We start from the raw sequence: 15,583 nt of genomic DNA on the forward strand, positions 1-15,583 counted from the left end.
TATCCACTAGCCGCTTGGCCGAGAAAGCTATCGAAGCAGCGTGCATTGCGAGCATTCTGTCGCAGCGCCGGACGTGTCTGGTATTCCGGTAACCACACAGTAGCGGATTGTTTCGACGGAACGGTGGAGGCATAAACTCAAGCTGATGAAGGAACTTTAGCGTAGACGTACGTGAGCTGCCTGATCAGTTTCCACGGTCCAGCCATCCGTTGGCGCAGATCTTAACCAGCTAGAGAAAGAGCTAATATTGCTCTAACCAAGTGTAAAACATTTTAAACATTAACAAAAACGTGTTAATGATTACACTCCTGCGAAAAATTTACACTAGCAGCAAAGGAGAATACATTTTGTTACTGCTACTGTGTCTGGTTGAGCTCTATGCCACCAGGTGGCTGCACCATGCAGACCATTCACATTTGCGCTTCTGTTCATCCCATGAAATGACACGCAAGGGGACACGGCCAGGCCCTGTCCCCTTTGCGCTTGCGCTTACCCTAATACCGGACTCGCGTAACGCTATTGCGTTAGTAATCTTCTGGTGTAAATCCTGGCGCCGATCGGATAGCGGCAGTCCGATGCGCTGCAGCCAGTCCACTCGCCTACTGGCTTACAGAGTGACACGATGTCGAAGCTTGACATATTGCCAGTCGCTACGTTTACAGTCCACAACGCAACAAAGTCGAATCATAGCGCTCACGACAAGACAGACTGACACTGACGGCGGAGCTCTCGTCAAAGACGGAGCACGTTGTAACTCAAGCACACTTGCTGTGTGCCGGAAGTGCTTAAGTGTACTGAAAAATTGTTCTTGTGCATTCCCTTTATGTTACTTTCTTTCTATAAAAACAAGTTAACTTACATTCCAACTATTATGAACATCATTTGTTTATTATAAAGTTGGAAAAATTATTAATGACGCGCCCTGGTCAGCCAATCGGATAGCTCATCCCACTGACATCATATGGGTGATTTGCGTTATATGGGTAGGGGCGGCTTAAAATTCTGCTGCGCAGTGTGCTGCGATTGGCAGCGATATGCATCTTTAAAACCTTGTAATAAATTGCACGCTTTACGCGGAGCACTTAGATGCATCAATTAATGATTAGAAGGTCCTACTCTAATGACTCAATATGTTTGTAGAAAATTGTCAAAATCATTTCAGGGTCCCTTTAACAGACTCGTGATAACAATATTGAACAAACCAGTGACAAAGGACTGCATCACAGTTCACTTTCCTTGATCACTCTTTTGGTCCTTATAAATCAAGTGCGCTAATTTTATTAAACCATCTATCGCCCTCATGGACGTTGCATGTAACTTCCTAATGAGGATCTTCTTTCCTTGCTGTATGCTCCTCAAGATGCCATGTCAGCATGCCACTTATATATTTTTTATTCACCTCTTCTTAAAAAGCATGCATTGGGCCTTTTAAATTAGTCATTTTTGTATGCTCTTTAATTCAAGACCTGTTCACTTGATGCAGGTTTGTAAAGATGCCCTTTCATTTGTTTTTAACAAGATGACGGGGAACAATATGTAGCAGCCTGCGAGTGTGTTGCCCAGATGTCATGCAAACATACCTTGATCGTGGAAAAGCACATTGGAATGGCTGCAACGTATCATGATTTGTCAATACAATATTTGCAACAGAGTAAAGACTGCATCGTTGGTATACACAGCTTTATGAAGAGTGGAATGGCATTACAATATAGACATCATTGTCATTTAGTGGGAATTCTCACTGGACGGTACACTTAGTGGGCCAGCATGAGAGGTAACAAATCATTTAAAGATCTTTTTTTTTTTTGCCGCTGAAGTCGATGTTTAGGGGTCAATTCTTTTACAGAAAAGCTAGAAAGTATCAGAGTGTGAGGTCTGAAGTAATACCTGTTCAGAAATTATTGCTAGAGTACCATTCACGTGTTCCTTTTCATACTGGTCTACCCTGCACAGTTCACTTAACCAAGTGTTTTCATACCGCCCATGAACCATCCACTTGGTTGGTAACCTTATTTATAGTCCTGCAGAGCTTTCGCCAACCATCCACTCCATCTCTCTCAGAGGTCTCGGGTCTCCATCCACTCTCTGCAGTATTTTTTCTAGCTAATGCTAATGGAGTACTGGATTGCCTTTCCTGCATGATAATTGTGTTTGAACTACTCCCAGGGTGTCTACCAACCGGGAAAACCGGGAATTCTCAGGGATTTTGAGTAGTCTGGAAAAAGTCAGGGAAAACTCGGGGAATTTGGGCCTCTATCAGGGAAAATTAGCGGCAATTTTATTGAAAGGGTCGAAAGTCGCTGTAATGCTGGCTCGAGTAACAGACAGGAATCGTAATGAATCGTCTTTGACGCCCTGTCGTCGGCTGGAGGAGTTGCGAGTGTACAGTCAACGACCGACTTTCCGGATTCCCGATAATTTGGACGGCTTCGCGGCACCGCCACGTACCCCATAGAGTCAACGTATCAGAATGTGTGACATTTCCGATGCAAGAACTCTTCGCCGTCCGATTTTCCGGACGTTTTGCCGTGACCGCAGGTCCGAAACGGCAATAATCAAAGGCACCACCGCTGCCGTTTTGATTACTTCGGCACCTCGAACCGGCACTCTCGCACGCAGATCCGCTGGCAGCCGTTGCTGCCATGGCGGCAACACTAGGCCTAGCTGCTTCGACGTTCGCTATGAAGCTTCTTGCCGTTGGATGCCGAGTTTTTTATTGAAAGAATTAGCTGCTGTCAGCAATGGCACGGACTCCGCCTTTGTGGTCCTCGCGATTGGCCTAGAAACTTGGAAAACACGGTGCGTTGCATAACGCCGATTCCTGAAAGTCAGCTTCGCCTTTGTACAGAAATGTTACTTGGTGAAGCATACGCAAAAGTATTGCAGTGAAGCATAACAAGCGTGGGAAGGGGTTATTGCCACGGAACACAGTGTGTATTCCTTAATTATACACGCGTGCACCCGGTATTTCCTGTCACAGTACGAGCACCGATATGCCTAATATGTGTACCGACAGGCCTTCAGAGCGTTTTCGAACGTGCCTGTATGGTTTGAGCCCCTAAAGGCACTAAATGACACCCATTTTTTTTTTCACCTGGCCGATTTTTCGTACGTTTTCGCAGCCCCTAGGGAGTTCTAAAAATCGGTTATAGACTGTGCAACTGACCAAGATGCTTCAAATGGTCCTTGGGGCGAACGAGTGGCGGAAAGAGGACAAGAACAGAAATGACCTACGCATTGAGGAATAAACGGGGAAGGAAGCTCGCTGCCGCCGTTTTGAAGGAGCTTGAGCTCAAAAAATAAAGTTTTGGCTAATGGCGAGATGCATGTGTCCCTCATCCAAACCAAAATAAACTCTTTAAAGCAGTGAAACACAACACTCAGGAGTCGTGCGCGTGCTGAGAGTATGTCAGCACAGTTGAGGTTGACTTACGAGCTGTTGAGAGAGAATCTCGATTGTGACAGAGTTAGGACCTCATACCACTGAGCTTGCTTTGAGTTGATAGAAATAGCTCATATTCGAAAATATTTGCGTCTATATGCATCTCCTTTTTATCCGTATTTGAGAATGTCCGACTCCATTTGCAATTTTTTTCGAGGACACTTTATATTTGCTGTGCATTTTACTAACCCCCCGGCCTTCTGTTCTTTTTTTGAATAACACAAACACTACTCCTTAGTATTCAAATTGGATTAAGGCGCTTCTTTATTTTTTTCATATGATTACTAGAGAGTGACAGCATCAGGCGATATGGTTTCAGCCCGTCTTGACATAAAACATAGTTCTGCATCACTCAGGGAAATTTGCAATGGCAGTCAGGGAAAACCTGGAAAACTCAGGGAATTTGGAAATGTCAACTTGGTAGACACCCTGACTCCACATTCATCAAAATAGTGCTTATGATCAAACTTTGTTGTGGACCTGATTACTTTGTTATGAAGAGGTTTTACCAAGTATCATAATCAATAATTATGCAGTAATATTCAGTACTATGGTGAATGGTATTTTTGCATTATTAAAAGCATGTGCTGCCCGTTGGCACTGTTTTGGGTGGCAGAAAGCCACTTTCACAGCCACAGGCAGTTGTAAGCCTGGAAAAATAAAGTATACTATGGCAGCTTAGACTTGCACACAGAAAGGCCATTTAGTTTTAAAACAAATGACTGGCTGTAGTTTGCTAGCCAAATATCTTGCGTAACAAGCCATTTTGTTAACATTAATGTTTTATACCTACCGCAGGATAAAAATAAAAACAGTTTATGCGAGTAGCTACTCGCTTACATTAAATTCAGGCAATATTGCCTGGCATACACTGTATGTCCTAATGAAATCTATCAGGCACATCACTGTCTATCTCTGATTCTGTGAACAACTGTTATGAATAAAACTGTGTAACACTTTGTGTTATTGAAGAATCAGTGAAACCTAAACACAGACCAGCAGTGCGACTGCATCGGCAAACAGCCTCACAGGTACAGTCAGTGTTGGTTAATTCAACCCACCTTTTTATTCATGCATGTTGAAAATGCACGCACGGTTGTTGAACATTTCCTTTAATTCAAACCCTCTTGGCATGTTCCATCAGTGTCAGATTAAAAATCGATAGTAGGATAGGACAATTGTACAGTAGGGGCACGGACTGGCGGACACGCCTATGGCGAAATACCTCCAACCCGCCACTAACGTAATGCATTGACAAAACCCACCATGCAGCTAGCTTGGGCATTCTGTTGAAGGTTGCCTTTAGCCTAAATGCAACAGAAAAGCAACAAGGGCTACTGGCACCACATTGCTAGGAGGACAGGTGTACACTTGCTCCAAGTGTGGCGAGATCAGTCGATTCAGTGTGCAGATCTGCTATCTTTGGTTGGGTCAAATGATACAGACATCGGACGGAGAAAGAAGGGTGGCCATGTAAGTGCCTGTATATTCGTCTCCGGTATCACTCTTTTTGTTATTTGTACAGTGGCAATAAATATGTACAATGGAAGTGCTGGGACGCCAGCAGCAGTTTCTCTCAGCGATGCACACCCCGCTTAGGTGCTGCTCTTGGGGGCAGTCTGGTAGCCTTCTTCTGATGGTGTCTGTGCCTAGGATGCCTTTGTCACCTTCTCCAGTACTGCATGCAGGAGAGACGAATGAGCATGGCTGTTCAGTCTTCTCAATACAAAATCGTCTTTAGAAATTGACACTATTAAAAGCAACAGGCTACAAATGCACAATCACAATGTTGGCTGACATAAGAGTCATTTCTATGCTTCACGGCCAATAGAGAACATTAATAAAAGAATAAAGGACGTTTCATACCGCTAGTATTTATACAGTACTGCCACATACATAGATATGTGGACAACCAGTAAAAATCAAGACATTTGCTGCATTTTTGCATATGCTGCAACTTGTGTCAAAAGGTGTAGCTCCACGTTGATGTGAGGTCTAAGCTGATGCCTAAGTTTGCACGTAGGAGTGTGTTGCTTTGCTTTGAAGCCACAATGCACTTTGCCAGAGAGCAGAAATAAGAACAGTGATGACTGATCATATAGACAAAGACTGCTCCTAGACATTTGCTTTGTGCCACGTTGCTTTTACGAATATCCAAATGCCATATTCTGCAGCTCGTGTGGCTTATGTGCACCGAAATATGGTACACTGCATTGACATTTGAGCCCTTTAAGAATTTGCAAATGGCATAAGTTTGAAAATGCATTGTCTGCAGCTTCAGTCCCAACAGAGAATGTTCGCTAAGCCTTTGGCTCTCACCTGAGCAATCTTGTGGATCTGCTCGACAAGTGCTGGCATGACGGCCGAGACACTGACATCAATCAGATTCTGCATGTAGTGAACTGCCTCTTCATCTGTCAGGTCCAGCCGAAATTTGTCTTGCACCTACACACGAAGATGGCAGTTGAGAACAAAGGGACTGAAGTTTTCACAACTGAACACCTCCAGTATAAGTAACACGAATCTCGTATAAACAAAAAAGCCAACCCTGCAATGCCCTTTGTAGTATCATATGATAGACTTCTGCTATGGTGTCTCTCAAAGTCACAGTTTTGCTTTTGGATGTGAAACCCCAATAAATAAATCACTTTCAAGTTGAAGAACTATACTTTCACATTTTTTTTACAGAAGAAAGAAAAAAATTAAGTTGATACGAATGTTGGAACTAACGTATCCTGTGACAGACTTTTTGGGCAAGAATATCTCAAAACGAATGCTAGTCTCGGGACTGCTACCATGCAGACATGCCTTGAGCAACATCTAGCTTCGATTCTGCGGTTGCAACAAAGTGGGCCCTAGAGTAATCTATAAAATTTATTCGTGACTATTTTTGATGGTCGCCAGCACAAATAATGTGTTGCCAGAAAAATAACGCATTTATCTCTACTGCGGTGTTTTTAACAATTGCTTTGTCTTGGCCGAAATGTTTGGTATTACAAAGATAATATGTTTCTTGTGGAAACTTTACCTTCTTCACAGTCTTGTCAGGCTCAAGTGCAATGTCAGGTACGCTTGCATCAACCATCAATGAAAACAGGTTCAGGATCAGATTAGCATGCCTGAAAACAAAACAAGGGTCTGAATGCTTGCATGTCAGCAATTCCCTTCCACATTGAAGATGGCTACAGCTATCGCACAAAGACTGTTTGAATGTTACCATGGGTGATTTTCCCTGCACTGATCATTTATGCAAGATGCTTCAGCCTGAGCTGCATTAAAATTTTTTTATAGTGAAAACTTTACTGCTAGTATAATCAAGAAGTTTAGTTCCATACAAAGATCTGAGCATTTGCATGGATCTTCCTAACAGCACCACCTTAAAATTCCCTACAAAACAGCAGCAGTGTTAACTGCAAGGTCAGCATAATCACTAAGGTCTATTTATCAACCACCGAAACCATAGTCTTATTTTTCTTGGGAAACTCCAGAGAACCATCACCTGAAAATATTCACATATAAAGGCAATAACTTTTCAGCAGTCTTAGCTGAAAGACATCTCAAAACAACACAGCACCAAAAACAGATAATGCTAACGCAACTTGTTACAGATGAGTTGCTGTGTAATTCAATTTTATTAGAAGACTTCACCCTTCACACACTCTCAATCAACCAGTTGAGAATTTTAACTGGCGCCCAGTCCCGTCAAAATGCAGCTGGTGTAGATTGGACTCAAGCCACTGAGTTTGCATACAGCAGCCTAACACCTCATTGACTTGAACCCATCACAGCACTGGCTCACCTGCGTAGATGCAGAAATGCTGTATAGCACTGCTTGCGGAACGCTTGGTAGTGCTCCGAGTTGATACCTCCCATGGCCTCCACCATCTCCTTGCTCAGTTTCATTGGTGGTGGCAGTGGCTTGGGATCCCGGCCCAATATGTAGCCAAAGTCGATGTGGAATAGCTTTCCTGGAGAGAAAAATCAATGCCCTCTGACTTAAGTTTGACTTCCTGTGTTACCTGACAAAAGCTCAGAGACACAGGTGACCCTTGCGAGTCAGTTTTCATCGCTATCTGGTATGTTAGAAACACATGAAGAACGGACTGTCTGCTCAGATGTTACAGCTGCATAGAGCAACAGCATGCGAACATGCATGGGCAAAGTGACTGCCTCCTCAAAGTTTGCTCAGGTAATAGTCACTTTAGCTTATGCGCAGGTATAACGCCATGGATACGTTTCTCATGTTTATTCTATACCCTAAATTGCGACATCTCGCAACATTTGAAATGTAGTTCACAAAGGTGTTCTTTCGTCCATGATGTCAAAATGGTCTTTCTTGTATCATGGTCAACTTTCGTAGAAAAGGTGGGCCTAATGATCAAACAATTTACACACAGTGCCACATGCCTCTGGCTTCATAATGTAATGTGTTTTTATTTTTCTTACTGTTTACACTAGTCTAATCCTTGACATGGTGAAAGGCTAACGTCAATGAGAGTGGACAAGAGGTCTCATCAATCATTGGACAAGGAGTCATCAACAAGGAAAATTTGTTGCACAAGCTTCAAGAACTGCTGTCAACGATGTACACTAGCAATATGGATGACTCCAAATCAGAAGTGTTTAGAACAAAGAGCCAAAAGATGCAAACACACAACACCTCCACGCTCCCTTCCATTCTTCTGGTTGCCAATGTTGTTACCAACACAACAATGCCAAGCTCTCTAATAGTGGAACTCACACACAATAACTGTGCAGTGAGTTAATGCAGACACATGAGTGCACCTGCTGTCCAAGAAAAAGTAAGTTGCACATTTCAGATATGCCACAAATGTTGTGTCCCAGTAAAGTAGTCAAATAATGGCATACCTGTCTTTGTCAGAAGCAAGTTGTCAAGATGCCGATCACCGACACTGAGCAGGTATGTGATGACGCAGTAACCAGCTGCAAAAAGATGAAGGCGAGAATGAACAATTTCAAACATGGAGCAGGGGAGGCCAAAGGAAATTGCACCATATTTACTGAAACCACTAATTACTTAAATGCAGGGCAATCTAACCAGGCCCAGACACAGTCAGCTACAGTCTTCTACAAATCCAGTGCACTAGAAAACCTAACCGCAGTACGCCACAGTACCTAAGAGCACTGGAGAATACCAGTCTTGTAGATACTGTACTGACTGGGAATCCTTAAAGCTGCAAACTTAAAATAATCGAAAACAATATCCGTCCTTTAAATTTTATTACAGATTTTAGCTTGCAGACTCACCACATGACTTGACGTACGCGTCCATCACTTCTGGAGATATGCCATATGGGCCAGTTTCAGAGGGAGCATGCTTTCTGAAAAACTTTTGAATGGTGTCTTCCGTTCTGAGGACGTCAGCGACAGATGTTGATTCAATGTATTGCACAAAGCCTGCAAGGAACACAACAGTACAGTGAGGAATATGTGTATATTAGAGAACAATTAGTTTTGTGTTGCATGGTACACTTATTCACATCCTAAACACATTCACAGAAATATTCAAATGGCAAAGTTTTCAGCACAATAGCGTTTTCTTACTGCCCACATCATACAAAAGCAACAGGTTATTATTAAACCTTGAGCAAATACAGTGCTAGCATGAAAAAATATTACAACTCTTTGTTTCTGTAACAGAAAGCAACAACTACTTCCACCATGTTATTACAGAAACAGACAACACATTGGGGTGCTCCATTGTGCTCATAAGTACAATAAAAAATATGTGAGAAAAAAGAAACAGGGAAAGTATGGCAATTCTTGTAACATATATTTTCTTTTCTCTTCTGTTTTCTGTTAGTTTGTTTTTCTGTGACTTCAACAAACTAATGTATTTCTTGGTATTTTGTAGCTTTACAGAAAAAAATTTGTTTACGCCTGATTAGCGGCAGCACAAAGAACAAGGACAAAGCAAGACGACAAGTATGTCTCGCTTCGTTCTTGTCCTTTGCGCTGCTGCTAATCAGGCGTACACAAATTTTGCCACTCCTCTAGTTTATTACATTAAGGGAGTAACTTTCACTCCCCTGATAACTGCATCTTTATGCACAGTAGTAAAAAAGAGTCAAAGGTTGGAATGCGGTTGTAAGAGATCATACATGTACAGATGAGCACGCTGTATAGAACATATGAGAGGTGGCAGCCTTGCAAGACATCTGGTGCCAAGAAACCTGGTACTACACGACACCATCCAAGTATCCACTTTACAAGCTTACATAGCCATGCTCTAAGCAGCAATACTCGCCTTGATTGAATCTGCATCTTATTCAGAAACTAAGACCAGTTGGCTCATACGTGTGAGATCTGCCTATATATACTTGCTTGGCTAGTGAAGCTGCACACAAATGTTAATTGACGATAGCAAAGAGATGAACAAATCTAATTTTGCTCACAGTATTGAGGACAAATTTTTCACTTAGCAGCATGGAGACAAATTCTGTCAAAATCAAGAAAAATTTTGTCTTTGACTCTAAAGGCCATTTCTTTAAAATGAACTAATCTGTTTCTTCCATCAAAAAACATTTTTTGTAACAAAAATATAAATTTGCTGTCCTTTCTTTGTTCTTTCACATTTATTTTTTACAATGTATAACTTCAAAAAGTCATTGCCAAATGTCTTCCTGGCAGAAGTAGTACTATCATAAATACCGCACTGGTACTCGTATTACCTGGACCAGACAACCAAGGAGATTACACCAGGTCAGTGTGTGAGTTGTACACAAATTTTGCCTCAAGGCGCAGTTTCATGACACTGCAAGGCACTTTGCAATGAAACCGCACATCGAAGAGAAAGTCATGAGTGTGTGGCCGTGTGCACTGCGATGATGCAATGTAGGTACATACAAAATTGTTTTTGGAGCTTTGCATTGCGCTGCAAATTGTGTGGATTTATTTATTAAAATACATCAGTATTTTTGTATACAGGTTTTAATGGCATGAAGATGCGTACACTATGGCAAAGCTCTCACACATTTACCGCAGCACTTCTTTTTTGCTTCTACACTGCACGTCGCATTCATATTGAACATTATTTCGCAGAAGACACAAATAGTCCAAAACATAAGCGTAAATGTGAAAGTGCTTGATATCACAATAAGCTCTCAATTAGAAACAAAGGACAGACATAATTTTGCTTGGAGCTAAATGGCTCTTGAGAAACAAAAAGTGCAGCTGGCTGTCTTTTCTCTGAAATAAAATAAATGTGCTTGCAGGCTAACATGTCTGCCGAAACTTGGAATCAGATACTGCATCTGATGGGTCATTTGCAGCAATGCCAGGCATGGCTTGTCTAGCAACCCAGAGGAAATAACTGTGACGGAGTCTGCTAGGTGTATCTGCATCCGAGGTAACTTGTGGCCACTCTAGTTTCTTGCAAGCTACAAATGCTCAGGCAGCTGTCCCTTTTGATCTAAATGCAACCTCCTTGTGCTTGCCAACACATTACAGCCTGCTTGGCAACAAGGATAAACTTCGTTTCACAATGAGACGAAATGTTTTCTGGAGGACAAGGGTGGTTGCTTGGGCTAGTTGGTAATTAATGATAAAAGCAATATACAGCGCGAAGGACAAGGACTGCAAGAGACGACGTACGCTGCGCTCTGTCATGTTTCCCTATTTTTGCTTACATTTTATACCAGCCCACTGCATTTTTGCCTGAAGGACAGACTGTGTCACCAGGCCAAAGAAATTATTGCTGTGCAAGGTAGCTGAATTGAAACTCTTGCAAAGTATTTGTAACCTCGTTACACCTTAACCAAGAACAAGGAGTGTTGTAAATATGTCCAGCAAAAATGTGTGCAATGACGCCGCTGATACTAGCAAGCTTTCTGAGAATTTTCAAATAAATTTGCATGCGATCTAGCTGTGTTAGGACACCAGTCAGACAAATCACCATCTTTAATTATGGCCCACATATTACTGGAGAAAATTTTATACAATTTATCAGTTTCGTGCATGAACCTTAAGACAGAGCAGCAATGCTCGGCTGCAACATGCATGAATAGACTATACCAGTATGTCAGATATGTAAACGAAGCAGAATAATACACGTTCGTACCGTGTTTCGTGCTTGTAGCAAGGACACAGTATGGAGTCAACTTTAAATCAAGATTCTCTTTCCTCAGCAACTGGAAAAACAAAGAAAGTAGTAAAGCAAAAACCAGAAAGCACTCACTAGATGAACCAACAATGTAAATGTTTAATTATAGCATCCTATTCAGGTGAACAAGCTTTTACAAAGAGCAAAATCCTGGTTACTACAAATACCGCAAAAAGTGAGAATTTAGTCACTACACTAAATTAGCAAAAAAAAAAAAAAAAACTCAAAATGCTACATATTCTTGAATGCAAACATATCCCTCCAGAAGTTGACTGTTTTCAGCACCTGCAGAACAGCATCACTTTTTCCCTATTAAAAAGTTTCACGCCTAAACATAGTCACTGTTGTGTCTTATAAATTCAGGCTCAGGCTCTCACTGTTCACAAGCAAACATCTTGGGGCAAAGGATTTTAAAATGTAAGGATGTTAGAAACAAGCTTGGTGTAAGAAACAATTGATTTGATTGACTTATTAGATTCAACATCCAAAAGAAACACAGGGACTACTCAATATTTTTTAAGCACCTGGGATTTTTCAGCATACACCGAAACATCAATGCACATTCTTGCTATCCACCCATCGAAATGAAGCTACCAATGGCTGAGATTTGAAGAGATAACAATGTGATCAGTAGCAGAATGACATAGCCTGGCTGCCATACAGTGAGCTTTAAACATAAAGGTTTACCAGCAGATGACAGCACTGAAAGCTCACTCAATTTGTTCACTCAACATGGAATTACCATGAGAAAGGCAACTGCTGAATGTCACTCACAACATATAAACAAGCACAGAGTGCAGCTGAATTCGGAACAGCTCCAGAGAAGGAGAAATGCTACAGAAGCATGTGGAATCCTAGAAGATAATCATACAAGCAAGCTCATCATAATTCTCTTCATTATAAAAAAAAGAAGACACCTAAGCACTTCTTATGAGTCGTGAGTACAATAGCATTATTGTCCAACTGAACACCGCTGAGCGGTCCTTCGAGTTATAAACTCCTTAGGGGCAAGCGAACGCATTGAGACGCTTGGCGCGTTTTGATTTCGTCTTACCAGGGTGCAATTAGAATGCAGGCAAGAGCTTGCACAGACAAAGAACGCATGGATAACACAGGCTCCCGAGCGCGAGAGCGAGTGTCATGTGTCATTGTGGCGATTCCCTCTCCCATCACACAATACCGCAGCAGCAGGTTTTCCCTTTCGCCCACTCTATTCCGTCGAGGCCCAAACAAGCAAGCGTGAGCCAGCGCCACGAGCGCGCCTCACACACTCCTGAAGTGGCATCACAGCCAATGGCAAGTTTCACTGCTACAGATGCTGCCGTTTTTTTTTTTTCTGCTCAATGGGCCATTTGACACTTTCACATCAAAATAAGCGGAAGAGACAGAACAGAAAATATAGCACTCTTTTCACTCTTCTCTCCCCTCCACTTACTATATTGCACTTATCGTCAAGACAAATGAGATATGGTTTGCCAACGAGTTGAAGCCTACGCCCTTATAAAGCCCACATCCACTTGTAATATGCAAAACTGGCTACCTACCCTGTGACCACTGACCCCCTGCCGACATGCTAGAGAGGAGAAAGTGTCAAACTGACCTTGTCCATAAGGGTGATGGTCTGCAGAATGAGCTGGTCCTGGCGTAGGTCATCACCATGCTTGAAGATGGCAACGTACTCGCCGCCATCAACGTCGTCGGTGAGAAAGCTCAGGCGGCAGGGCATGAGGGCTGACTTGAAAAGAGCTGCCTTGGACGGCACCAAGCCACGCACCCGCACACTGGGGTCAAGCGGCAAAGGCAGGGGTTCTGGAAATCGGATGAGCTGTTGGGACTCCTGCTCCAACAGCAGCGCGTGTAGCTTCTCCATCTGTGCATTCAAAGGGCACCACCACAAGTCTTGTGAAAACAGAAGTGCCGTATGAACCATAATGAAAATTGAGTGAAGCATGGTACAGAATCCGAAATTTCAGCTGCCATTAACATTGGCTCTATGGGCGACGTGAAGGCACCACGAGGAAGTCTGAATATTCAATAAATAAATTGGGCACCTCACCAACCTGTCACCAATAGTATGTTTTTTTTTTTTTTAGCAGCGATAACTGCTACAGGCTCCTCCCCACCAAATGAGATTTTCTTGTTGCAGGCACTCATCATCAATATCACCAAAATATTGCCTACATTGATTCACCTAGCCGGACTTGGGTACAGACACAGTGGCATCACAGATTCAGAAAGATTAATCACAAGGTCATCAGAAGGTAGCTAAGTGTTTACAATTGCTGTGGCTGTCCTGTGGATTCCCACAGGACTGTAAGAGATCTTAAAAAAAGAAGGGCTTCTGCATCTCTAAACAATTTTGCTGGTTGCCACAGAAAATGAACAACTTCATCTAAAGATAAATGAAAAATTTGTAAACAAGACAATGCCAGAATGAAAAACAGTCACAAGAACTACAATGAGCACCCAAGTTCCTCCTTGATGCAAACTTGGTTTGTTAGTTTTTTCTGTACAACACTTTGCGGAACCAGTCAATTCAATTTATAATTGTAACCTGCAGAAGCTGGACCACTTTTTATACATTAGAGAGTTTTAGAATAGGGGCCCCAATAGTTTGAGGCCCCAAAGAGCTTTGTGGGTGTTAGCATTGGGGCACGCAGGAGTGAAGAGTTTTAGAATAGGGCTTTGCGTTTGCGGATGGCGTCTTGCCCTGACAGCCAAAAAAGAAAAAAAAAAAGCCATTAGAAATAATTAAATAAAATATACCACTTTATGATAAGAATAGTAATTTTGACTTTCATGTCTTATCATTTAATTACAATTTAGAAGTTATTCTATTAGCAGTAAACAATTAGTTGCGCTTAGTTTTGAGTAACCAAACTTACGTGCCTTCACCAGCCAAGCTAAGCTGCGTTAGGCCTACAAGCCATAAAATCCACAATCGAATTCGGAATCAGCGGCGTCTAATGAATCAATCTTCATAACACACGCTAGTTGAGAGAAAGCGATAACCGCAGTCACTTCTCCTAGCTTGCAAACTTCACGCATTACCACGAATCGAGCCCAGTTTGTTGCTAGGTTAGAGTCGTCGCTTGGATGGGTGCCGCCCTGTTTGTTTACGCAAATGCTTTGGGGCAGCTTTTGGGGTTCCCACTAAATCAGCGAAGTAGCATGCCCAACGCAAAACCCAAACAGTTTGCGTCTCGCGCATGCACTGCGGCTTCGACACTACTTATTTCGGGCCCCTATTCTAAAACTCTATTAGATCCTTTAGAGTACATACGGACTAATTGAGCCAGAAATTCTCTCTCTCTCTCTCACTCTTCCCCCTCCCCTTGCTTTTCGCTTTCTAGAGTCTGCCTGAACTTTCATAAATGCTCAGAAGCATTCTGACCGATATATTTTCATGTTTCTCATTAAAAAAATATTTCTAAGGCTATCTTATGAGGGGTCCCAACAATATTTATATATTACAGTGTTAATCATGATAATCAGTCCTGAATTGCATCTAAAACACCAGCAGATGACTGCTTTTTCACATGGTTACAGAACAGCCATGCAGGTATTTGTAAATTACCTTTTTCTGCCTGTTACCATTTTCCCTGGCAACAATCTTCATGATGTTCACTAAGTGGTTCACAAAGACCTGTTGCTTCTCCAGCATGGTTCGCCTCTGTCGATACTCCCAGTTGCCCTGAAGAAAACAATTAAAGCAGTAAATTGTTGAAAAGACAAATAAATAAAAGGAAACAAAAACATAAATGCACACAAAGGCACAGAAATACAAATGCAGATTGCTTTTTTTGCATGCATCCGTGTTGTGTCTCCAAAAGCAGAGAGAAATTTTTGGTGCACATCAAGCACTTTCAATGACGTTCACTGGATTTCACCATTACTCACAAGGCAATGTGACTTAAGTCCCGCAGTTGATGTGCGATTTTTGCCAACAGGGTCGGCATCCCTGCAGAGAGGCATTACTCTAATGCTTTTTCCTACCCCCCCCCCCCCTCTTCCCAAAC

At 42.3% G+C, this 15,583-nt stretch overlaps 1 protein-coding gene across 1 annotated transcript in view; it reads right to left on the minus strand.

Moving 5' to 3' along the window:
• Positions 1-4,485: 4,485 nt before the first annotated feature.
• Pi3K59F (phosphatidylinositol 3-kinase 59F) overlaps positions 4,486-15,583 on the minus strand; it is a 45,366-nt gene continuing 34,268 nt past the window's right edge. The window contains exons 13-21 of the mRNA XM_050189048.3: positions 15,142-15,258; positions 13,165-13,434; positions 11,523-11,592; positions 8,711-8,860; positions 8,312-8,386; positions 7,242-7,410; positions 6,471-6,561; positions 5,762-5,887; positions 4,486-5,120 (exon numbers count right to left, since the gene is read on the minus strand). Coding sequence (XP_050045005.1) covers positions 5,106-5,120; positions 5,762-5,887; positions 6,471-6,561; positions 7,242-7,410; positions 8,312-8,386; positions 8,711-8,860; positions 11,523-11,592; positions 13,165-13,434; positions 15,142-15,258 — 1,083 coding nt within the window. The 3' untranslated portion in view covers positions 4,486-5,105. The remainder of the gene's footprint in view (positions 5,121-5,761; positions 5,888-6,470; positions 6,562-7,241; positions 7,411-8,311; positions 8,387-8,710; positions 8,861-11,522; positions 11,593-13,164; positions 13,435-15,141; positions 15,259-15,583) is intronic.

This window comes from Dermacentor andersoni, chromosome 2 (assembly GCF_023375885.2).
Source record: "Dermacentor andersoni chromosome 2, qqDerAnde1_hic_scaffold, whole genome shotgun sequence".
NCBI lineage: Eukaryota > Metazoa > Arthropoda > Arachnida > Ixodida > Ixodidae > Dermacentor > Dermacentor andersoni.